This window comes from Sparus aurata, chromosome 4, assembly GCF_900880675.1.
Source record: "Sparus aurata chromosome 4, fSpaAur1.1, whole genome shotgun sequence".
Classification (NCBI taxonomy): domain Eukaryota; kingdom Metazoa; phylum Chordata; class Actinopteri; order Spariformes; family Sparidae; genus Sparus; species Sparus aurata.
In genome coordinates this window covers 20,686,913-20,710,835 of record NC_044190.1, presented here as the reverse complement: position 1 = coordinate 20,710,835, position 23,923 = coordinate 20,686,913, and the positions used below count along the sequence as shown (strand labels likewise).

At 42.8% G+C, this 23,923-nt stretch overlaps 1 protein-coding gene and 1 long non-coding RNA gene across 3 annotated transcripts in view; both read right to left on the bottom strand.

The window, feature by feature from the left end:
* The window catches only part of tpp2 (tripeptidyl peptidase 2), a 15,407-nt gene extending 1,771 nt beyond the window's left edge, over positions 1–13,636 (bottom strand). Inside the window, exons 1-29 of one of the 2 annotated variants that reach the window (XM_030414175.1) lie at positions 13,353–13,636; positions 12,286–12,414; positions 11,987–12,082; positions 11,647–11,751; positions 11,379–11,503; positions 11,104–11,267; positions 10,834–10,988; positions 10,669–10,745; positions 10,465–10,592; positions 9,975–10,223; positions 9,764–9,879; positions 9,505–9,676; positions 9,239–9,396; positions 9,054–9,130; positions 8,845–8,951; positions 8,526–8,680; positions 8,236–8,352; positions 8,050–8,150; positions 7,773–7,869; positions 7,537–7,674; positions 7,151–7,395; positions 5,685–5,763; positions 4,168–4,206; positions 3,574–3,725; positions 3,393–3,489; positions 3,140–3,270; positions 2,647–2,899; positions 1,732–1,851; positions 1–1,615 (exon numbers count right to left, since the gene is read on the bottom strand). The exon at positions 1–1,615 is cut by the window's left edge and continues 1,771 nt beyond it. In XM_030414175.1, coding sequence (XP_030270035.1) covers positions 1,526–1,615; positions 1,732–1,851; positions 2,647–2,899; positions 3,140–3,270; positions 3,393–3,489; positions 3,574–3,725; positions 4,168–4,206; positions 5,685–5,763; positions 7,151–7,395; positions 7,537–7,674; positions 7,773–7,869; positions 8,050–8,150; positions 8,236–8,352; positions 8,526–8,680; positions 8,845–8,951; positions 9,054–9,130; positions 9,239–9,396; positions 9,505–9,676; positions 9,764–9,879; positions 9,975–10,223; positions 10,465–10,592; positions 10,669–10,745; positions 10,834–10,988; positions 11,104–11,267; positions 11,379–11,503; positions 11,647–11,751; positions 11,987–12,082; positions 12,286–12,414; positions 13,353–13,517 — 3,837 coding nt within the window. In that variant the 5' untranslated portion in view covers positions 13,518–13,636 and the 3' untranslated portion in view covers positions 1–1,525. The remainder of the gene's footprint in view (positions 1,616–1,731; positions 1,852–2,646; positions 2,900–3,139; positions 3,271–3,392; positions 3,490–3,573; positions 3,726–4,167; positions 4,207–5,684; positions 5,764–7,150; positions 7,396–7,536; positions 7,675–7,772; positions 7,870–8,049; positions 8,151–8,235; positions 8,353–8,525; positions 8,681–8,844; positions 8,952–9,053; positions 9,131–9,238; positions 9,397–9,504; positions 9,677–9,763; positions 9,880–9,974; positions 10,224–10,464; positions 10,593–10,668; positions 10,746–10,833; positions 10,989–11,103; positions 11,268–11,378; positions 11,504–11,646; positions 11,752–11,986; positions 12,083–12,285; positions 12,415–13,352) is intronic. The other variant, XM_030414177.1, reaches the window with a different exon arrangement.
* A 7,654-nt stretch (positions 13,637–21,290) lies between these two features.
* On the bottom strand, positions 21,291–23,923 carry LOC115579973 (uncharacterized). Its single transcript, XR_003983777.1, has 4 exons — positions 23,676–23,923; positions 23,460–23,525; positions 23,298–23,386; positions 21,291–22,962 (listed from the first exon to the last, which is right to left on the bottom strand). It is a non-coding gene; the product is annotated as an uncharacterized LOC115579973 (long non-coding RNA).

Here is a 23,923-nt window from a genome sequence, read left to right as displayed (position 1 = left end):
ACTGGCATGGTCCATTAAAGTAAATATGGTATCTGAAGAAAAACAAAAAACAAACTGCACAATCCACAGCGTCTAAATGGCTATGATTTCGATTATGTTGGAAGAAAATCTTCATGGACACAAAATATGCTCACAAATACATGTAAAGTCATTCACAAACACACACTCATGAGAAGAACAACAGTGGATATTGTCAGAATCTTGTTTGGGATTAAAAATCTTTCAAGTTGAAACAAACTAAAATCTGCTTTCAAATAAAACTATTGTTTTCCTTACATCCTAGAAGACATGCATATACGCAAAATACATCAATTAGAATAATGTTTGTATTATATACCTATTGCATCTTAATATTTTTTTATGTTATGTGTGTATGTACATTATTTTTACGACACTGTGTACAAATGCAACATCCTGAATGCTGCAGAGAAACGACTAACACTGTGGGAACATTTTACAATGAAATCTGTTCGGAACATCCGGCCGCTGCCCACAACTGCATCTGTTATGTTTGTGAGGTCTGTTAAGATTGTCGTCAAATGTGCTGCTCAGGTATCAGGAGTAAGAAGTGGGTGGCCAACACCTTTTGGAGGTAAGTAGACGCCCAAAATTGTGGCTTCTGATTACGGACACACCGTATGAGCCTTCTGCCGATATGAGCCTTCAAAACCACGTTTGACACAAAAGGCTGATGGGTGAAATGACTGCAAGCAGCTGAGTATTGACTCATGCTTCAAACCCGCACACCACTTTTCATCTTATCAGAAAAAGGTAAGGTACATGTAGGAAGGCACCTCAACACTGTTTTGTGTTTAGAGACTGTGTGCACAAGCCTTTAGAAAGACAGACGAGACTAAATGTGTATCAATCCGGTCAAAAAAGAAAGGAAAAAAGGTTTTAAGTTCTGTCCAAGCCTCATCCACAACAAGGGATCAGGTGTGCTCTCATGTGTCCAAACATTGTGCAGCAGCGAGTCCTCCTCTTCGGCCAGCTGTGAACTTCTCTGCTGCTTCTGGTGCTGCTTTTTAAAAGTGAGTCAATGGGGTAACAGTTTTTCGTTGTTTTTTTTGTTTTTTTTTTGAAGACTTGGGATGCATCCCTGGAGTCCACACTGGCCCTTGATTTAGTATTTACACGAGAGAATTAGTTTGTTTTTTTTATATGATATGGAGTCCGGACAGCTGAAGATGGGTGCATGTGAAAGCCTCTAAATATGCAGATAACACCAAAATGAAGGACAACACTCAACTGCGAAATCTAAGGTATCAACAAGCCTTGGCAAAAGTTTCTAAAGACAGGATGGATTCGCCTTGTAAGGTGTCGAGTGCATCAAACCACTCACACTCAGCGTTGTCCTTTGTTTTGGCGTTCACCGACATCTATGTTTGAAAACCAGATGCATAGACCATGTGACCCTGAGGGACATGATACTGAAGTTACCATGTAATGGACCATGTATGGCCATGCTGCTCATGCAAGTGTGTGTGATGTGTGGTGTGTGTGTGGTGTGTGTGTGTGTGTGTGTCTAGAATGGTGTGTAGTCTGCTGGGTACATGACAGGCAGCCAGTTCTCGCTGAAGGTGGCGCAGTGTGTCCATCGGAGGTGGCGCATAAGCTGGAAAACAAAAAGAAAAAATTAAGGAGGTTATTCCAAGGGACCAAACCTGAATTTTTGTAATACAGTTTGTAACAAGCTGCAGAAAATCTGGAAAATATGTCCACAGCTCTTACCTGGATGCAGTTCCTCATGTTCTCTTTGCTCGGCTTCTCCTCCACCATCTTTGAGGCGTATTTTAAGGCCCGGCCGTACATCTTGTTCACAAGAGCGTGTTTGTATGAAAACATCAACACCTGAGCAGTGAAAAAGACAGAAGACAAGCAAAACCATGTAGCTTAACACTGTTGGATTAATACAAAGTGGCTAGGATTCAGCAACTACACCCAATTATGATTTTCAGGCAAGAAACCAGAAGAAAGCACAGATACAGTCTTCAGACAGTGTGGTCAGTATGACTGAATTTACAATGTTCACTGCTAAGGGTGTGAGAATTACAACATGTATGGGCATTAAATTCTACGTCTGATGTTATTCTATATTTTGTAACCATTAACTCATCGAGGGAAAAGTCTGAAACCTTCCACCAACAGGTAGCTGAAGCCAGATATATTGTGTTCCTCCTCTGTGTTACCGACCTCCAGACTTGAACTGAAAACTAATAAAAAAACACATTCCTGAGCCAAACAGTTGCACTATGTAACATGTTGTTTCATTACTTTGAACAACAGCACTTTGCTTTATTTTAGGGCAGTCCCACACAAACGGTACTGCTGCTGTAACGCACTACTCCTACATATGTGTATGACTCAGTGGGTGAAAATAGAACCAAACTAGCGCTCTCTTCACCTAAGATTATGTAATGTTATGCAAGTCATTTAGCCTTTCTTGAACATAAAACTCTATTTGTGACTCCGGACAGTACTGGAAGATGGATACGTTGCAGGTTTTGGTCGCTCACGGACAATAAGAAAAATATAGAATATTACCAGTCTATCAGTTGATCTCACATGTCAGATTTATTTACATCAGACTACTGAACTGACTTGACGGTCACATTACCATGGAAAAACTAAATACATTTTGCTCACCTTGGAGTCAGTTAGCTCTGCCCACTTCTGCACCTCCCAGAATGTGTCCATCAGGGCTTTAGCCACATTCTGCAGGGAGTCATCAGAGCTGCTGGGCACCTGTTCCACTACTTCCTGTTCTGCTGCCATTTGACCCGTGGCGACAGAAACGGCGCCGTCCTGCGGCGCAGGGGGCAGCAGGAGCTGGTCAGCCAGAGCGCAGCCCTTCCTACACAGAGCATCGAGCAGAGACGACTTCTGCTTCTCCATGTCACTGAAATGAACATGAATCAGAATTAACACTTCAAGGTTCAGTCCAGCAACGTTCATTGATGATTCACTCAGGCTTTCCTAAAAAAATAAATAAATAAATAAATAAATAAATATGGGTGATATTTACTTCTTCTTGGTTAACCCACCTTTTCTCCTGCTTGTCTCTTTCAAATTCAATATTCAGGCTGAAGGACTCTAATAATGTCCATATTTCTAGTATTAAAACATTAGTGTGACCTACGTCTTGATAGAAGCCGCATCGGGCCGAGGGTCTGTCTTCATGGTGAGGTAAACAGCCAGGGCGGTCTGGTCGATTTGGGTGATGACGATATCAGCTGCTGATTCTACCTCTCTCAGACGTTTTAAACGCTCCTAAACACAAACAGGAGAAGAAAAAGAAAAAGACTGTGAACAGAGATAGTTGGATAGTTTACACATTCTAGAACAAATAAAATGTTAAACTGAATCCCGTCAGAGTTTCCTCCATCCATCACCTTTTCAGAGTCCAGCTGGTGAAGCCTTTGCACGTGCAGCGGGAGGTATTCTGAGAAGTTTTCCCTCAGTTCATCATAGATGGAGCTGGAGTCCAACCTGAACAGTGAAGAGAAGAATGTGACAAATAGCTGAGTAAGGCAAATGAAGAAATGTGTTAAATAGACAAGCTACTGCACTCACTTTGTCATCCACTGGATCTTGAAGTCTCTCATGGCTTCAGCAAACTCGTCCTTCACATCTTTCTCTTTGTCTCCATCCTTGTCCTTCTCCTTCCCTCCGTTCTTTGTTTTGTTTGGAGCGGGAATTAAGTGGTAGACGACTGGAACGATATCCTGTATGAACACACAAAGAAATAGTTTAGTCAAAAACCAACAACTGGTGCATTCAACAAAATCTATGACCTCTTCTACTGATCTGAATCAGCAAATTCTCACCCTCTTCCTACCATTGTCATGTCCTGTGACTTTAAACTCCTTATGGTTAACTCTCTTAAAATGCTTTTCAATATCAAGTTATAAATTTAAAGAAGCGTTCATTATCAATTTATGTTGATATTTATAGATATATTAGGATTTACTGACCACCAGAAAAGTTACTACATCAAAATAAACAGCCTTTATGACTAGATTATTGCATATTTCAGTACAGCAATATTAACATGCTTTGACATAAAGAAGATATAACAGATCCCATTTTAAGGAAAGGAATACGCCATTTCCTGATGGCAGGAGAGCAGTGGACGCTCTGTTGCAGTGTTTCTAGCTCATCCAGTACCTTTTTAAACTTTCCTTGTCGTTTTGCAGAGGCCTGCCCCTGGTGGTCAGAATAACACACAATGAGGAAGAGACAACACAAACACACCAAAAAGGATCTTTCTTCATTTTATCTGTCATCCTCACTCAGAGACTCTAATCCACCTACCTGTCACATTTTAATGTATGGCACAGTGGTAAAACAGATCTTGCGCTGTCTTCTAACTAATCTCATCAACCTGCTCTGCCACAAGGGTTAAACACTGCACGTTCTCTCAGTACTGAAAACTACAGTAAAATAGAACAAGTCGGCTCACAGTGAATCTGGCATGAAGGTGCTAAAATTCTCACATGTTCTCAAACAAGACACAAGTCTGAAACAATGTCATGTGAAACAAAACTGAGAAACATTTTTAAAAGTTCAACAGAGGACACATGAAAGCTGTTAAAACGAGAGGAGCACCTGCAGCCCGTGCAGCGAGAATAAGCGTCAAACGTAAAACATTGGTCACCGTTCCTTTTTATATTAACATTTCACTCAAAATCAACGTGTTGTTTATTCACACACACATACCTCTGAGTGAATACATAGCACCTACCAGTTGTGATTTATGTAACCTTTACCACACAACAGTGAACATTAGGGCTGGGTATCAACCCTAAATACTATTTCTGGTGCTGACCAAAATGTGTCTGGAGCACACAAATAAGGAAATTACTAATTATCTCATTGGATAGTTTTAGAATGAAATCAATATTTTGTCCATTTTAGAGCATTTTTACTTTGGGAAAAGCTCCTGTACAGCTTTTTGTGTTTTGAAATTTACCATTTTAAAACTGTGGCTTCTTTTGTTAAATGGAAACAAAAAAAGCTATGACGAAAAAGAGCTCAAATTTCTCAAAGCAAGGTGTTAAAGAAGTATGGTGGTTAAAGACTGAAAAATGTCAGTTAATACCCAGCCCAGAAGCAAAATCCTTTTAGACAGAACTCTTGCTTTGTTTTGTTTCTAAATAATGTTTTTCTTGAAGGTCTAAAGTGAAAACAAGGTAGGCTCAAAGAGTCATTTTGACCTCGTGTTTGTGTTGAGAGGTTATGGCACAAGCGTCAGCTAATTGTGTCTTTGGGCTGACAGCATAAGAGTGGCCAAAGGTAAATGAAGGAGAAAAAGAATTTTAAAGAAAGTCATGCAGAAACCAAAAGACTCCAACAGATTACAGAGGCAGCAGAGCAGATTCAGTGCAGGTCTGATGGTGATGAGAGAAAAACAAAGTACAGAAAAGCCATAAACACTGAAGCACCGGTCTTCACCACTGATCCTCAGGACCATATCACATATTTAACTTGTGAATTTCATAATTTCATGGCACACTGGCCATGTATTGCAGCATATTCTGCAGTGCAGTTTGTTACGTTTTCTCACAATAATACAAAAAGGACACGGATTGCGAAACTGACAACTCCGGTGACTTTGGATCCTGAGGAGCAGGACTGAGTACTGCTCTGGGGGAGAGAGGGCAACAGCAAATAAAGCCACTCACTGCTTTCTTGCCATACTCGCTCTTCGGGACAACCAGAGAGCCTGAGAGATAGCATCCTGGACTCGTCCCCTTTGGGATCCTGAAAAGAAAAAAGGGAGAAAGATAGCAAAAGAGAGAATAATGACAGGAACATTAAACACAATTTTATCACGAGAATACACCAAATAATTAAATATTCATTTAAGGAAGGCTTTTGCTAAACAGGGCTTAATTCCTTGGATAAAGGGTCCTTTAATCGTAGATATTGACAAAGAAGATTGAAATATACGATATATCAGATGTCACGATTGTTACTTGTGATGGGAAACACAAAATAGTTTCATGTCTCAAAATGTGTCATGTCTGGAAGTAGACTCCTATGAGGCCATTTTTAACAATTAAAAATGAAATTACTGCTGTTGCAATTTCAATTAAAGGAGTCATCACCTGGTTTTTTACATATCCAGTCCCTCTTGGATCGCTTTGGATCAATTCTTAAAACTTATTAGAAAAAAAAAAAAAAAAAAAAAAATCAAACATAGAGCTTGTTCTGACCCTTTTTCATACCGCGACTTTCTCACGCGAGATTATGCGCGAGGTTTTGACCGGTCCGGATGTGCATTGTATTAATATGTAATGAGGTGCGCGTTGATTGGCCGCAGGAAGGACAGAGCCGGAATGGGGGGCGAGCCTGCATGCACACAGACTCCACAACATAAACAGCCCGCTGTCATGGCGCACACACTAAATGACGAACCTTACGGAATTCAGGCATTTATGTACGAGCCGGAGTCGGAAACCGAACGGGAGAGTGAAGAGGCAGAGACGGTGGAAGAGACACGTTTACAGCAGGACGTCTCTGAATGGTAAATTCTTTGTTTTTTCCTTCTTACTTTTCACACTCGTGTTTTACATGTAAGACCTGAGTTTTGCTGGCGGTGACGATGTATGGCGTGAAAATGACAGAGAAATAAGCAGATTCGGCGTGCTCACTCAGAAAGTCTGGCTGAGGACGGCTGTGAGCCGATGCTTAATATGCAAGTAGCCTCCTGTGGTAACGTCACCACTGGAGCAGAGTCAAAATCTTGTGCTTTAGGAACGCGCACTACTGTGCGCTATTCCTGTTCAGAAAAAGAGCCAAAGCGAAAAAAATAAGCCACTTTCAAACTCCAGCTTTTCAGGCAAGTTTCAACAGAGGTCCAACACCAATATGCATGATTTAACGAGAGAAATTGCGATTTCCGGGTGATGACTCCTTTAAGTTTTAAGCACTTAATCTGAAATCCAAAAAATTCATGCATTTCCAACAATTTCCAGCTGCCACAGAAACCCAGCATTTGGAAATGTGATTACAACCCTGGGTTAAACTAAAAGTTTATTTCTATTTCTCTGAGGCCTTTGCTGCCCAAGTAAAGCTATTTGGTTTTGTGAATGATAAATCCTGCTTTATGTTTGAACAATTTAAGAGAAAAGTCAGATGGACTTACTTGTCGTCTGGCAGGGACGTGGTGTAGAAGGGCTGTGTGGCGCCTGGGCACAAGGTGATAGAGTTTGCCTTCTTCTTGGCCATGAGGGCAGCCCGATGAGTCTCATACACATCAAGACTGAGTGTGGTGGACAGACGGTGAGAAACCACAAAGGGTAGGTCCTTTAGGCGCTCCAGCTCGCTGGACTGCTCGTGGCGGACCTGCAAACGTACTGTATAGTCCCCCTTCTCCAGCTTAAGGGAATACTGAAGAAGGAAAACAGACAAAGGGGAGATGTGTTAACTCACGCAACCCAGGAACTTATCCTACTGATCCATAATCCTTCCTCCTACCACAGCTGTAAATGGACATCTGGGAAAGAAAAACATGTAGGATCAAGAGTGTACCTGGTGTGGGTAGGCATCCCCTGAGCCCAGTAGTCTCTTGTTCTGATCAAACAGCATCCAGAGCTGACTATCAAACTCTGACTCATACAGCAGCTCACATAACATGGGACAGCTGGGGGTCACCTCCCCACTCTTAGGCTGAGGACAGAGCCAAATATTAGAACACTCATGCAAAAAGAAACAAAGACAATTCAGCATTTTCCTCTCCTGTGAAGGGCTGATGGTGTTGGCGGTACCTGGTGAAAACTGTAGGTGAGGACAATCTCGTAGAGTTGTCTGTTATTCGGCAGAACATCCCTCGCTCCCAGAGCTTTTATCTTCGAACTTAAAGGCCTGAAACAACAAGAGGGATCAAACTATGACCTGCAGTGATGTGGAACAACATAAAACACGAGTGAGAGTGAGAGTGAGAGTGAGAGAGAGAGAGAGAGAGAGAGAGAGAGAGAGAGAGAGAGAGAGAGAGAGAGAGAGAGAGAGAGAGAGAGAGAGAGAGAGAGAGAGAGAGAGAGTTACCTGAGAGGCTGAACCCAAGACTTGAGGGTGATAGTGGGGGACACCTCCTCGTACCTCAGTGGCGACGTAACGTCGAAACTAGTCACTCCCTCTGAGGCATGCTGGGTAGAGAAAAAATTTGAGTTAATGAGAAATTATACTATCTGGGCTGTAGTTTACAAATCTGTTTATCTGTGGTCTTCTTACTATGTGCAGGGGTGAAGGGGAAGTGTGGAGTCCGTGGAAGGAGATACTGTAATCCACCGTGACATCACCCAGGCTCGCCCACCAGCGTGCAATGCACAACTCTACTATCCTACCTGACTGGAAAGGAGGCACAAAAACAGGCAGACATGAACCCACCATTTTGTCATACTTACATAAAACGTCTTCAAAATAATGTGACTTCCATTCCTGGCACTTAAGGGGGGCACAGAACAGCATATGTTAAACTATCCCAGTCATATAAATGTAATTTATAAATGAAATGTGTATACCAGCACAGGGAAAGCCTCAGTTAGTGAGCCTCGTTCCAACAGTGAAGAGAACTTGTAGAATTCGTTCGCTCTGTACGCTCTTTGCTTGACCAGGTGCACCGCATGGAGAACAAACTTTGACGACACATCTCCTGAATGAGAGGTCAGTGTGATCTCTGCAGGAGAGAGATGTGAGAAACAGGAGAGAATTGAGGGATCCCACATATCAATTTTGAAAAACACAGACAGCAGCGCTGAGCCCTGATGAGAACACACTTCACGAATAACTGAGGACAAACTTGAAATCTAAACCACTGATTAAACCCACAAAGACACTGACCTGCCCAGGAGGCACCCTGAGGAACGGTGATGAAGTGGCGTCTGATTTGTCCTGGTCTGAAGTGGACGTCTGTGAAACAAACCTCCTGATTACGATTATCTGTCACTCTGTCAGATGAGAGAGAAAGCAAGAGAGCTGTCAGACCCACATAAACCACAGAGAGTGACCAAAGTGAAAAAGTAAAACACCAATATGATGTAAGAACTTACTTGGCCGGGATGATAACTGTGATAGGAACTCTGAACAGGGGGCCACAAGAAGGTGCTGCTGTGTCATACCCACACACCTACAACAGAAGCACATGCCCAGTGTGTTAGTCACACCAGATCAACATTAACAGACTGAGAAACGATGTTCATCTTTTCTTTCTGCCCTCTGTCTTGCTCGTCTCTACCTCAGTGTAATGTACTCCCTCTCTCAGTCCCACAGGATCAATTCGGACGTTGACATGACGACACTGGTTCATCAGCTCAAGATGGGAGGGACACTGGACCCACGGGGCGGCACATGTTAACGCCAAGTGTAGCTGTAAAGAGATTCGCTCAGAGTTTCCTGGGATAGAAGAAGATAGGTGGTGTAAATAAAAAACAAAAAAAACAATTAAAATGCATCAAAGAGACATCAATTGTAAAAGCCATCACAGCTAAAGCTGATCAGTACCGGTGTTCTCTGGGAAGATGGGTTCAATTCCTACGCCGTGGTCTGAGGGTGAAAGAATTTGAGCTGGGTCCCTGAGGTAGATGCCTTTCTGTGATCCCACACTTACTGAGAAGCCTAGATGGCTTGTGGGCAAAGAGGCGTGTTGAGTGAGGTAGTCTAATGCCTTATCCACCTGGAGAGGAACAAATGGAGAAGATTAAAACTGAAACAAGAAACAGAAAAGAAAATGTATTTCTTTAAGCAGCTATGGCCAACCCACCTGGATTATCCCGTGGCCCTGTGCAAACACCTCGATGTCATCAACCTTCAGAGCTGTGTTCTCCAGCGCTCTCCTCACAGCAGGAACAGAAGGACTGATTCCGTTCTGCTTCAGACCTTTATCACACAAAAACCACACATCAGAATTGGCTTTTGTGCTCACTTCCATACATATCCATGCATCAATTATCAGCCCCCAAGGCCGGGCGCACCTGAGAGGATGAGTGCGATGCCTCCACAGGCATTAGGAGATGACATGGATGTGCCATTCATTAGCTGGGTACCACGAAGCGTCCAGTTGGGTACAGATGCGATGGCACCACCGGGGGCGCTGATGCTGACCCCCAGGGCCCCGTCTGTGCTGGGACCCCTGGAGGACCAGGTGTACTGGTTTGGAGGCAGCTTCTCCCTCAGGGAGTACTCTGCAACCATCATGTCTGGAGTCACATACGCTCCAACTCCTAAGGAAAGAGGAGAGAGGGAATAAAGAAAAGTCAGCCATTATTGTTTGTTTTGCTTTTTTCGTACTATGATGATTACATGGATTTTGAGCCAAGTTGTTTTTGTGATGGAGAAAAGTAAATAATTGGATGTTTAAAAGTCTTAACAATATGAACAACTCTAATAACTGTATACAATTGTGGTGTACAATTCTGAATTGAAAGTTTTAAAAACAATCCCTCCTGTCATCACTGTTTGTACCTATGACACTGCTGGTGGTTCCCCCCGGGCAGCCGACTGTGGACAGGCACGGGCCGTTGTTTCCTGCACTTGAAACAAACATCACATTGTGCTTCTGCACGGCCTCTGTGATCACCTCACAAATCCTCCTGAAAGTCAAACGGACAAAAATCAGAGACTAGCCGAATCCACACAATCTAACCCCTCCCCTGGTGTAATACTTACCCTGAATTGGGCCAGTGGGTGGCTTCCCCATAGCTATAGTTAACCAGGTCACACTTGTAGTTGATGACTTCAATCATCTGCCGAGTAAAAAGAGAGACGAAAATTAAAGGCTGTCAAAAAAATACGAGAACTACTCGTGTATTTTTCAGAGTCTGGACAATATACCGCGCGGATGAGTCCTGTGCCTGTTTCCATGGTGCTGAGGCGAGTGTCGCCGATCTTCAGGGCCAGGACTTGAGCACCTGGGGCCACACCGTTGCGCTCCGGTTCCTCTGGGAAGTAACCTGCTGCAATGCTCGCTACATGCGTCCCATGAGCCCCTTTAAAAGCGCACAGGCGAGTTACACTGGAGAATACATCGCGGTGAAGCTCCAATCACTCTTACACTGAACATTGTTTAATCTTCCTTTCTGTGCATTCTTTGAGAAATCTTACCTCCACTGGTAACAATGCAGAGTGTGTTTCCCTCGTCATAAATATTTACAGAGTAGTTCAGCATCTCAGCATTTCCTAACGAGGCGTACTCTTGCATTTCTCTGTAAGAGCTCAGCACCGTGCACTGGGACAGCTCTCCACACTCTGAAGTGTCGACTACAGCTCTATAGAGAACAAACAGCGACAGCCAATGTGAAGGTTAATTAAATAGTAGCAGAAAGTGAGAATGAAAGTTAAAAAACGTTGTGTACAAAGAATATACATGTATGACTTACCTCCACGTGACACCATCATGCCACAGTACACAGTCATATACAGGACCAGGGTCACTGTACTTCTTTTCTAGTGACGCCAGCAGCTCGGACTGACTCTGCAGCTCTTCTTTCTGCAACTTCTCCATCTGAGAAGGGGGGGCGGGGTGGAGGATACACGTAAGAGAGACAGTGGCAGAGAAATCAGAGTAGCAAACACAACATTACTATGACTGGCAAGTTAATGTGTACACTAATGGGTACACAAAGAACCCAAGTTTGTAGTTCTGACCTGTGAGGGTGTAGGGTGAGAGAGGTCAAACTCTTCTGTTTTGCGAGAGACCTCAGCAAGGGCTGCTCTGTGCGCCGGGTCCCACATTTTCTCCTTTCGTTCTTTCTATAAGATAAAATTGTAAACAAAGTACCTTTAACACCTGGAGAGGATTGTGGGTAAGACCACTTGCATTCTTATCATCTACATGATAGGAACTAAGTAGTAACACTGCGATACGCTGTTAGATGCATGGATAGGACACACAACCACATAGCTTCTGTGAGGGTTTATCAGTCCTTGTGCAACAAAATTACAGCCGTGCCAGACCTAATACAGTAATAATGTCATGTCGTCCTACCTGTATTCTTTCTTTAAGAGCCTTAGGGAAGAACTCATAGCCATTTTTAACTCCAATGCGATACTTCCCAGATGGATTGACCCAGGCAGGAGGGATCTGAAAGACATAAAAAGACCGGTTGAGACAAATATGAAGAAAAATGCTTCAAGTACGGGTTCAATGATCTCCACGAGTATGGCTTGAGTAAAAATGGGCCATACCGAAACCCCCCAAAAAGTGTAGAGGATTATTTCCTGTGTGACAGCTGTGAATCATTTACTTTCTTTAATTGGTCTCACTATTAAAAGGTGTCTACTGACCTTGAGCGTTCTCCCAGAGAGGCCGACGACTGTCCCATCTTTAGGCTCTGCCACTGTGGTCATGTTCACGTCCCCGCTGCCTGTTGTATCGATGATGTCGATGATCTTTGGCTTCCCCTCAGTTGTGACCTAAAGATGAAATGATGAATAAATAAATAAAAAAAAAAAACAACTGTAATCACTTGAGAAAAAATAAGGGTCGAATTAATGTGAAGTACATGTTTGGCAACTTGTACCAAACCAGGGAGCAGTGTTCGCATCATCACCTGTCACTTTGGATAAGTTTGAGTAGTAATGTGTAAATGATCTTGAAGTTTAAACTTCAGTGCCTTGTAACAGAGCTGCTCCTCTTACACGTATTTGTTTACACACACTGTAGGGGTCAGATTCAATCTCTGCCCTTTAAACCACGACTGAAGCAAGCTGGCATGTGGTTGATAAGAAATAACCTCAGTTTTGTGTAAAGATGTGCCAATTACTCTAAATCGCACAATTATGTCCGTAAGGCAGGTTTTTTTAATATCGTACTGTGCGTTAGCATTGTGTTGCTAACTAACTATACTCCAGTGTGACTTGGCAGTTAACATGTAGTTATGGCTCACCTACCAACAAATAACCGACCATACTACAGTTTTACTAATAACAATCTGGATAAATCGGCTAAACCGTGTTTAACCAACTGAAAGGACAAAGTGTACTAATTGGGGAGGTTGAGGGGAAAGAGAAGCGGCCAAATGCAGCTGTTAAGTTTGCTGCTAGGCTAACATGTTAGCAACTATGCCACCAGCTACCATTAGCTAAATAAGTTAGTCTTGCACCGAAACACAATCTGACAACAGGGTACAGTGTCTGCTTTCATTTACTTTCTGTTATTAAGGTTGTCATACAATCTCCAATGCTAACTGCCATAATTGTTGTGTGTGCCTGCCGATGCTAGCAAGCTAGCTCGCCAGCTAGCTATTTCCGTTAGGTGACTGTGTACAAATCGGGTGAATGAGTCGGGCCTTTAGCATTGGCTAGCTTGTAGCTGGCTCGTAGCTAACGTGAAGGCAGCCGGTCAGATTTACCTGCATGCCGGGGGCCCCGGGATCCACGCCGGTGTCGAGGATAGCGATGAGCACTCCCCGGCCATCGTACTCGGGGAACCTAGTGAGATAGGACGTGGCGCCGGTTTCTTTCTTGGGGAGCAGCCCGTGGAAGGGGAACGGTTCCTCGGTAGAATGAGCAGCCATGATCAGAAAGAGCGACAATGAAAACAAAGCAGCGAAATGGGGAAGAGAGCGACACGGTGGGAAGGAGACGGGGAGGAGAGCCGTTTAAAGGGGCACACACATTCATCTATCATCAACAGTGTATCCCTTACAATGTGAGCTACTGATTAAATCGGCATACACAAAGCCAGCCTGGCTTATTTAGCATCTGAAGCCTGGCCCTAAGGTCTCTGGGTCTCAGGGGCCCCAGGGTCACCGTGTGCCAGTAGATTTTTTAGAAAAGCATTTATTTGGATATGAAGTTCATTTGAGATATTCACACAAGCAGAGACACCTGAGAGTTCAAGTTGAAAGGTCATGTCCAAGTGTCAATAGTAGGTCATGACTGATGCCAGGGCCATTAGTCTGCTTTTAGCGGGTCAGGTACAGGTGTAAGCTTCATGTTAAAAGTGGGGATAGATCCGGTTTGTTTCCGAGGAGTGGTGAACTGGCTCTCTTGGTTTGTTTGGTCTCAGAGCCGTGGGCTACTCTAACTTGCATAAACCTCTTTCAGATAAAGGATCAGTGACAAAGCAACCTCTCTGCATGTCCCGCAGTTTGCATGCTGTTTTGTTTAATGATCACACGAGCTGTCTGCAGGCAGTCTTTGAGTTTCAAGAACGAAACAGTGAATTAGCAGCTTGGAGAATCGCCGGTCGACTTCTGGGTCAGTACATCCAATCTGCTTATCTCGTGATCAAAGCCAAGAGGGCAATGTTTGCTAATTTTTCCTTTCTTGATATGCATATGTAACACACTCATGGTGCAGACACACAGGTGATCACTTCACTGACTGATGAACTCTCAGGATTGTCAGAAGCATCAGCTGTATTTGATCTCCCTCGCTCTACTTGACACTTTTGTCATTTCTGGGGTTGGTGACATCACCTTATTTTCTCAGCATCGCTCCAACTAGAATGCTGTTTTTAGTTTGCAATGAATTCTTGAATCATTTTGTTAATACATATTTTGTGATGTTTCACCACCCTGCCTATTAAGCTTACACTATGTATTTATTATTTTGTCGTTTACATTTGTTTACATTTGTTTACATTTTCTGGACATACTATATTTTATTTGACTTTTTTTCCCCATATTTCTTTTTCCAACTGTGTCTAACCATTCCGCCTTGATTAAGATTAAGATTAAGATTGGCTTTATTTATCCCACAACGGGGACATTCACTTTTTACAACAGCTTGAGATATTTGCAACACTGCAGGAAAAAGAATCAGAAAAATATGCCTAAAGTTAAACAGATAATAAATAGAAAAACACAAGATATTTACAAAACAAACACCTACACACACACAGGAACCACAAACACAGACTGCCATTACATTTCTCTGGCATACAGTACATAGTGCAAACACCCTGGTATTTTCTTTTTGTTTGTGTGTTGCTGTTGTCATTGTCTGTATTAAGATAGGATCGATAAGATAACATGTCCCTTTATCGATCCCCCTTTGGAGAAATTTGCAGGTAATACAGCAGTACAGAGGGAAGTAAGTAGCAGCACAAGAGTAAGTCTCAAAAAATAGAGACAATAATAAAGAGATATTGGAAAGAATAAAATAACAATTTGGAGAACAATCAGTGTTTGTGACATGAAGTGTGTGGTTGAGTCCTTTAATCAGTGGAGAAAGGAGATACTGTGGTGGTGGTGTTGTGCAGTCTGATTGCTATTCAGTGTTTGTCCTCCCTCGACCTGCGACTCCTGTTACGTTTCCTCATGTACCTAGTTGTGTCCTGTCTTGTCTCCCTTGTTATTTCTTGCTTCACTGCAGAAAGGCTGAAAAAAAAAAATTCACGAATAACATAGCCGATTCTCAATCCTAATTTTCTTTTTGGCATTAGCAGATAATAATAAATGTGAACAGGGTGATTAGATAACACCCGCTAAAGAGGCTATTTTGCACAGATTTGACTACAGGTGTGCCTCCAGATTTTGGGTCCCTCCTTGGTTTGCCTCGTGAATCTTGTTGCTGTGCTCACTGGCTGGTAAGTGAACACTGGGTGGTGCTATAGTACTGATAGTTGTGTGATTGTGGGAGTCTGATTGCTGGTAACTGTTGTTTTGCTCTTGAGGCCTGGCTCAGAAGTCACTTGGGGGCACAGTTTGGACAAGATGCTGCTCATAGTGAATCAATTTGTAGTTTAGTCAGAGAAATGGAGAAACAGTTTTAAGAAAATTAAACCATAGCAAGTTAAGTTATCATCTGCTTGTGCTTGTTTGATTCAGTGTAAAATCTTATATACCTTTAAGGTTTTTACTGCGTTCAGTGATTACAAACTCCTCCTTGATGCGAGACGACACCTCTCAGGCTCATAAAACCTTCCAAACTATCTGGACGATAGAGCAGGTGAACATAAACGCAGATGTTCTCTTAGTGTCAAGAAGGTTTACATTTTTGAGAGACGTATTCGTGGCGTAATTCACTGAGAGGCGCTGAGCAGTTGCTTAGCTGACCCATGTCTCAGGTCAAATGCTGCTTAGTACACACACATATATAGCCCTACTGCTTCGTGTTCACGTCCTCCTTTCTATTATTATCTACTACAGATCACCTCTGGCTCCAGATTTGAACTGTACCTAGTATCTTTTTTGCCTCATTTACAACCAGAGACTGCGGCAGATGAACAAAAGTTCATGTCTGGATAAATGTTTGGCTGCATTGTCAACATAACCGCATGTGTTGCTCATTAGTTTCTCCATGACCCCACTTCTTCATCCACGGCATCGGTTTACTGCTTCTTGCGTTGCTATTTCCCACAGATGCAGTGCAGAGGACGGAGGAAGGTGGAGACAATCAAATCAAAAATACAACAAATCTGATCAGTGCGGATGTTCTGTTTATGTGAGTCGGGTGTATTGGAGATGACTGTGCAGCCAGAGATGTTAAATCAAACTTGCGCTGGAGTTTTGTTGCTCCCACATGCATTCCTGTAAGAATTGATTCATGCTCTATTCATAGAGATTGTCTTTGTTTGTTTTTTTTCCCCCCCCATAATACCAGGATTAACTTTGCACATGTCAGTCGCCATCTGTTCAACTCAGTACTCTTTGTCTCTCACGTATGTACTGTACGTAACGGTGTGTGCTTGTATTATACAAAAAGAAGAAAAAGAACACACGGAAGCCACAGAGGGAGGGTTGGTTATAACGTATGTAAGTCGACAGTTATTTAAAGTCTGCCAACGCCCTCGAACCCTGCACCGGTGGCTGGCTCCACAGTAATAAAACAACAGTGCGCATCCTTTTCACTAATCTGCTTAGAATCAGCATCTGCCTACTCTTCCTCTTTCTGTCAATGGCTCTGCATTCTGCAATCTCACACACACAAACACATGCACAAACTTTGTTCGCTTCCATGCTCCTACTTGGACACATATTTTGACATCCTCGTTCACTTCTTTCTTGAAATAACCTTCAAAATATGACGGGCTACTCTGTTTCTTTGTATGATGCCACCAACACACTTACAGTTACAGGCACACACACACACACAGGCTTGTGGTTTACCACAGGGCGTAGCCACTTGAGCCTAACTGAAATAAATGCCTTTCATAAACGTCTTTAAAGCGTTATTTCCCTATGCGATGCAATTCGGCTACAGAAACGGCATTCTCCTCCTCCTCCCGCGTTTGCTTGCAGATATGACACTGCTTTGGTTGGTGTGTCATGATAGAGGTAACCCTTGACTCTCGCATTGTACTCTCACGTTATGGCGATTTGAATGGTGTTACATGCAAAGTTTCAGTCCAGAAGGAGAGTTCTCAGTGTACCCCCTGAGCTAAATCAGCTTTAAGTTATTTGAGAGCCACGTTCCCATCATGCTCTCTCACCGCACAAACATGCAGCTGACAGGATGTGGCCAACATAAAGGGCCTACATTATTATTGTTTTCCACGTTGCTATCACCAAGTTTTCCCTCCAAATAAGAGAGCTATTTATACAACATGGGTAATACCATGGTTATTATCTATGAAAATAGCTTTAAAGGAGATAGTCAAAGGCTCCCTGGTGTTAACAGCGTCACCAATGTTCACCACAGGCACAATATGCTCATTCAGTCGGTGGTGGAGAAAGTACTCTGATGTTTTAAGTAAAAGTCAATACACATACAAGGCATTCATTCAACAAAAAAAAAAGTACCAAGAGTAAAAGTGCTCATGCATATTATTATTGGATTATCCCGTAATCAAGGATGCGTAATGTGTAAGTATCACTTTTATGTTGCAGCATGTAAAGGCGAGGCTAATGTGAACTACTTACATGCTGTTAGGGTGGTTTATTCTTAAGTAATCCCATTACTACCCTGGCTCAAGGCAAGCCACATGAAGGAAGAAAGCAAAGTTGGATAAACCAAATTAATCAGTTAACTGCCTCTGCAGAGTCTGCTGGCTGAGAGAGGGTGTGGAAGATGAAAGAAGGGCTTTTCGTAGGTGGATCGGGTGCGACTGATCGAAATGGGATGAGCTCGCTGATTAGAAGGCTCCTAATCTATGATTTGCATTTATTGTCTGCACCGGCGGAAGAAGAGTTCAGATCCTTTACTTCAGTGAAAGTACTGATACAACAATGTAAATAGTAAAAGTCTTACATTCAGATTCACGAATTCACGTAAGTAGAAGTATAGAAATGTACTTGAATTATATTATCATGTATGATACTATAAGTCAACATTTTAGTGCTGTAGCTGGTTGAGTATTTTATATACAGTTAGGTAGTTTAGTCCAGGTGGGGCCCCTCCTCAGGCTAACTAGATAAATGTGAGATGATTGATGGGAGTGTAGAGGGGAAAAAAACAAAGCTCTGCTGTGCAAATCTGTCTTAGTTTTTTTTTAAATATATACTTTCTCTCATATTTTTACTGTTCTTTGGGGAGATATTATCACATTTTACCTCTTATACATGTTGTTAGTGTTAGAGTGAGTGTTGTGTCTAGTGATCATTGCTCACTTCTGTCTTACAGTCTTCTTATATCATTATAAAATAACTATTTAACAGTGTTTTAAAAGTCGAAATCTGTGGAAATTCTGATGTAATTTTATGTAATTATCTTGTGTGGCCTGCTCTCTTTGAGGTCACCACAGTGGAGAACAGGTCGTACAACCCTTGGCGACACCTTGGCCAGCTCAGTCGTCCTCCTGGATCCACACTCTTCACATATATTTTATGTAATCTACTTGTATCAGATATTTTGTTATTGTAATCAGTATGGTGTGTTTGTGTTGGTCTGGTTTTGTCTGAGAGAAGGGTCCCTCCTCTGTGGCTCTTCCTGAGGTTCCTTCCATGTTTTTCTCCCCCTGCTACAAAGGGTTTTGTTTTTTTCCTTACTTGAATAAAGGATCTAAGGACAGAGGATGTCCTACATTGTACAGATTGTAAAGCCCACTGAGGCATTGTGATTTGTGATTTTTGGCCACCCTAAAAAAGTTGACTTCCCTTGACTTCATTTGTGAAATTTACAGGGGAAATGTCTCTTTGGTCATCTGAAACATGACAAAAGGCTTTAACAGTTTTTTGTCTGTTGTCAGAAGCCAGAAAACAGTTTACATGGTTTTAATCTTACATATGGGACTTTTGTGAATGTAGTTAAGTTTCCATTACTGAACTGAATCTGCTAATTAACTAGAAACTGACGCTGTCAAATGATGTAGGAGAGTAAACAATTGAATATTTTCCTCTGAAACGGACTGGGGTATAAGTACAAGTAGCATTAAATGGAAGAACTCAAAGGGAATGTAGTAATGTTGTTGTTGAGGTGGAACTTACAGGCTAACTGTAGCGATGAGACATATATCCTAATTAGATTTAGGGCTGTGCTAAAGGAGTCACAGCTAATCCTGACACTTTGGCCTGCAGCAGAGGCAGCTAACCGTCATTCCTGTTCAAGAGACTGTCCGACTGTTCTGCAGTCCCACATCTCTGCTGGGTTGGGCTCGGCCAGCTGGGTTTGCAGAACGCTCCAGACCAGTCGGGCTATTTTGAGGAATGTGGTCATAGTGATCTCAGAGGCGTGTCCCAATAGGCTCAAGCCGATGATGACCCTGTGCCTTTCACCTGAATGGATCTTAAATCCTGTCCAGACATCCCTCCCTTCTGTGCAGCAGGCCAGCACCTTGTCTATTCTTCCATCTGTTAGATTTGGCCCGAGATCAGAGTCAACAGGAAAACAGGGACCACTTTTTCTTTCCAGGCTGATTGTTGTTTCCTGGTTATTCTTTCCATATTTTAATTAGCTCCCTTTCTCCATCTGTCAGTATAGTCTGGTGGTGATTCAGGTACATTTATGGCATTTTTAAATTATATTTTGGGAATCTGTGCACCCTCGATGTTCCCTCATGAACAGAATCAGAAAAGCTAACCAAAAAAATTGAATGCAAAATGTATAATGTAATGTAAATGTACACTATTTGTGTAGGAAATTTAAAACTTAACACACAACCAAACCAAACAATCCTCTTTTAAAGTTACTAACGTCACTCACTAATGGAAGGTGATGTAACTAGAATAGGTTTACATGCTTTAATGCTCAAAAAACACATCCGTTTTCTCATAGCATCCAGTGCTGCAGCTCTGTAGTTGCCCTCTGTCTGAAACACTCTGTTTTAGCTCCTGGCTCTTTAAGGCCAAACATCCTGAATACCCAGTCTCCTCTGATTGGTCAGCTCCCACACGCCTGAGCCAGCACCACTCACAACAAAGTAGCCGTGTTAAATCAACTCTTGCCACCCAAGCTAGTCACGGAATTACTGACGAGGCATTTCAGGAGCAATGTTTTCTGTAGGAGATAGGAGCTTTTGCTGGTGCAGACTTTTACTTTTTTAATATTCAAGATCTTTAACATGCGCAAGAAGCATGAAAGGAGACGTTGTTTTGAAGGACAGGAAAGAAATGATGTAATAGGTCTACTTTAATGCACTCTGTATATAGAGGAAATTTAGGTTGCTTGAAATATAACACTTGACTAAATAAATCGTCTTTTAAAGTTACCATCACTCACCAATGGCTGGCCAATGTTAAAGTTTAAGTGGTGAGCAACTTTGTTTCCTTTAAAAAATTCCCCTGACTCAACCAAAATTTACATTTTGCTCTATTACAAAATGGTGATCAATTCAGTGTAGGGTCCAGAGGCCCAAGCTGGTGCCTGTGCACTCTCCCTGTGAAAGATTTTCATATATAGACTCATATTATCATGTCCTCAGAATGTCCATACTCATTTACAGCCTCACTCCACAGAAATAACAGTATAATGCTGCTTTTTGCATCTGCAGTGATGTAGCAAACAATCTGTGGAGAATCGGTTGAGTCAGGCCCATGCTGCTGCTGCATGTGGGGCCCATAGAGGGGGAGTGACACACACACACACACACACACACATAGATACACACACATTAAGTGGACAGACACAAATGATGTATCACCAATTCTCAGAGAGGTAGGGTACCAATAAAATGCTGATGTATAGGATCACAGGGAGGTAGCTCTGCCAGCAGCTACAATTATATTTTTTAAGCCATTCAACATTATGAGCCATATCTTGTCAATTCACAGTCCAGCAGTCCTCATGGCTGAAGCTGTATGAGAGGTGATTAATGCCTCAAGGAGCAGGAACGCTGAAGTTTGATCCGAGGTGTGATTAATGCCACAGAGGAGCAGCATCCACAACACTATTGCTACTATTTTTACGGGGTTTTGGTTGGAGTTTTATATTTCAACATGACGACATACAACACTTTTACACCAAAATAAATGCATATGCATAGGTTTATTATTATTCTTAGGCACGATAAACCAGCTGAAAGAAGGCTGTTGGCTCCTTTCCCACTGCCATTACATGAGTTTGCCTTTCTGTTATTTGCCAGAAAAGTGGTGGAAATTATTGTATTCAATGTGGTGTCATATTTCCATCAAAGCTGATCAGAACCAATAAAAACTTGCCCTTTCACACAGGAAAACGCCACTAACATCTGGCTTTTGTCTTTAGTCAGAAAGGGTACAATCATTCAGTCCTGAGTCTTATGACTGTGGTCACAGGTTTTTATGGGCTCCAGCTCCGATTGGCTGTGATGAGAACACAACACTTGCAATGCTATGATGCCTGTTTAAGTTAAGGATGCTATGATATTACTGCTCATGTGCAACTCTCAACAGGTGAGAAAGCGACGAGATGTCTCACTCCTAAGCCAGAAAGTATTTGTGTAGTAACGATGGGTTGATGAAGCCCTGTAAAGTTTTTGAGACTTTCTGTGGGTTTGGATTTGACATCAAACAGCAACTGCAAAACTACCAAGAAATGGTACCTCATACCCTGTGGTGTAAACATGCGATACAATGAAAGCTCTAATGGTTCCATTAGTAATGATTACAGAAATAAACATGTTGAACATGTGTTGAACCGTATTCTGCTCTGCACCTGTGTGTACTCATCAGCCTTTCATGGGTGATGGTGACCTACACTGGGATTATGCAATCTCCAGGAACGTATGGCCGCAGTCCGTGTGTGCGCTACAACTCATGAGCAGATTTTAGGCACGTAAAACACACTGACCCTCTTGTGAGCAAAGTCGCTGAATTTTGTTTCCCCTTCACATAATGAGCATGTCCCCTGCCATTCACATAACGCAAAAAACAACAACTTCTGTATTTGCTCGTGTGTGAGACAGTAAAAAGACAAAGCTAACACGACGATTATAATTATTACATAATGTCCTAGCATTTAGTTTCTCAGTGTTTTTGTCTTATCTGCCGCGGCTGTCGGCCACACTGCTGCCATTGTAGCTGCTGCGGCCATCCGCCGCACTGCTGCTGCATTTGCTGCCACTGCTGTTGCCTGCGAAGTTGCCGTAACCAGTGGGGAGGAGGTTGCTGCCGGCGTAGCCCTCGACGTTGACAGCATGCCGCCATTCCCGTTACCCTCGCCATTGCTAGCAAAGATACCGCCGTTGCCGGCAGAGATGCCGCTGTTCCCTTTGCCGTTGCCGGCGGAGATGCCGCTGTTGCCGATGCCGTTGCCGGCGGAGATGCCGTTGTTGCCGATGCCATTGCCGGCGGAGATGCCATTGTTGCCGATGATGCCGCCGTCTCGCCTTTGCTGGTGAAAATGCGCTGTTTCCTTTGCCGTTGCCAGCGGAGATGCCGCTGTTCCCGTTGCCGGCGGAGATGCCGCCAAAGATGCCGGGGAAACTTCCACCGAACATGCCACCGTAGTTGTCGTTTATGCTGCCGCCACCGTCGTCGGCCCTGCTGTTGCTCACGCTGCCGCCTGCGGGGAAGGTAACGCTGAAGGTGCCGTCGCCAGAGGCGAAGGTGAAGGTGCGCTGTTCATGGCCTTGCCTACAGGGACATCTTTCTCAGTATTGAGCTGTACAGGTTTCACGTGCACCAACTGGAGCTTCAACATCATTGGTTTCCAGTTGTACTGAAAGTGAAAGAGCTGATAAACGAAAACAATTCAACTTAAAGGAATTGAGTGATGTTCTCTACACTGACACATTGCTGTGGAAATTCAGCTAATTGGATTTTTTTTTTTTTTTAGTAAAAAAATTGATACAGACTTCAGATACACCAAAAGACTTACTGGCCACAACAGAACATTTGGCCCTCAGTGGATCCATGATGTCAAAGCAACTTAATTAAAATTAGGCATTTTGTTGCAACACCAGACAAACGCATTAAACTGAAAAATCTCATTGTGAGACTAAGAAAAAGGCTCCACATACATTCTACCAGTAGGATTTTGCTGAACCTGCTCACCTTCTTTAGATTCTTGCTCCCCTAACATGGACTCCATTGACTGGAGAAGTGCAATGGCCTTCTTTAATGAGAGCTCATTGGGAGACAATCTTTTGTACAAAAATAAATAATGTTAGTCTCAGAAAGTAGCTAACAAAAAGATTTGGGCACAAATGTTCTTACCTTCCATCTTCCTCTGGAGCGCATGGTCATTTCTTTTGTTTGTCCCACTTACTGGCAAACAAGACCCTATGGATAGCACACTTGCTGTTAATCAAGTGTTCATGCTGTTTGATTGCATGATATAACAGACCAGTCACAACTGAAATTTCACATATCAAGTTATGCGAAAGCATCCCCTAGTATGTCAAGTTTTTGCCTGAAATCATGTTAACTTACTCTTACAGTTTCTGTTCTCCATTAACATTTTATATAGAATGAAATGTGAGACCGTTGCCAAGCCAAACAGTCAGGACACAAATGAAGAAGGCCCACATAGCTCCCATCGCATCAGTCACCAAGAGGAAATGCTACCTGTGCCACACACTAGGTCTAAAAAAAAAAACCTCTCATGCAGGTGGCACACCTGTTGCTGATCAGCTCTAATTAGCTTTCTTCAGAGGTGCTGCAATTCAGCCCCTCCCGTG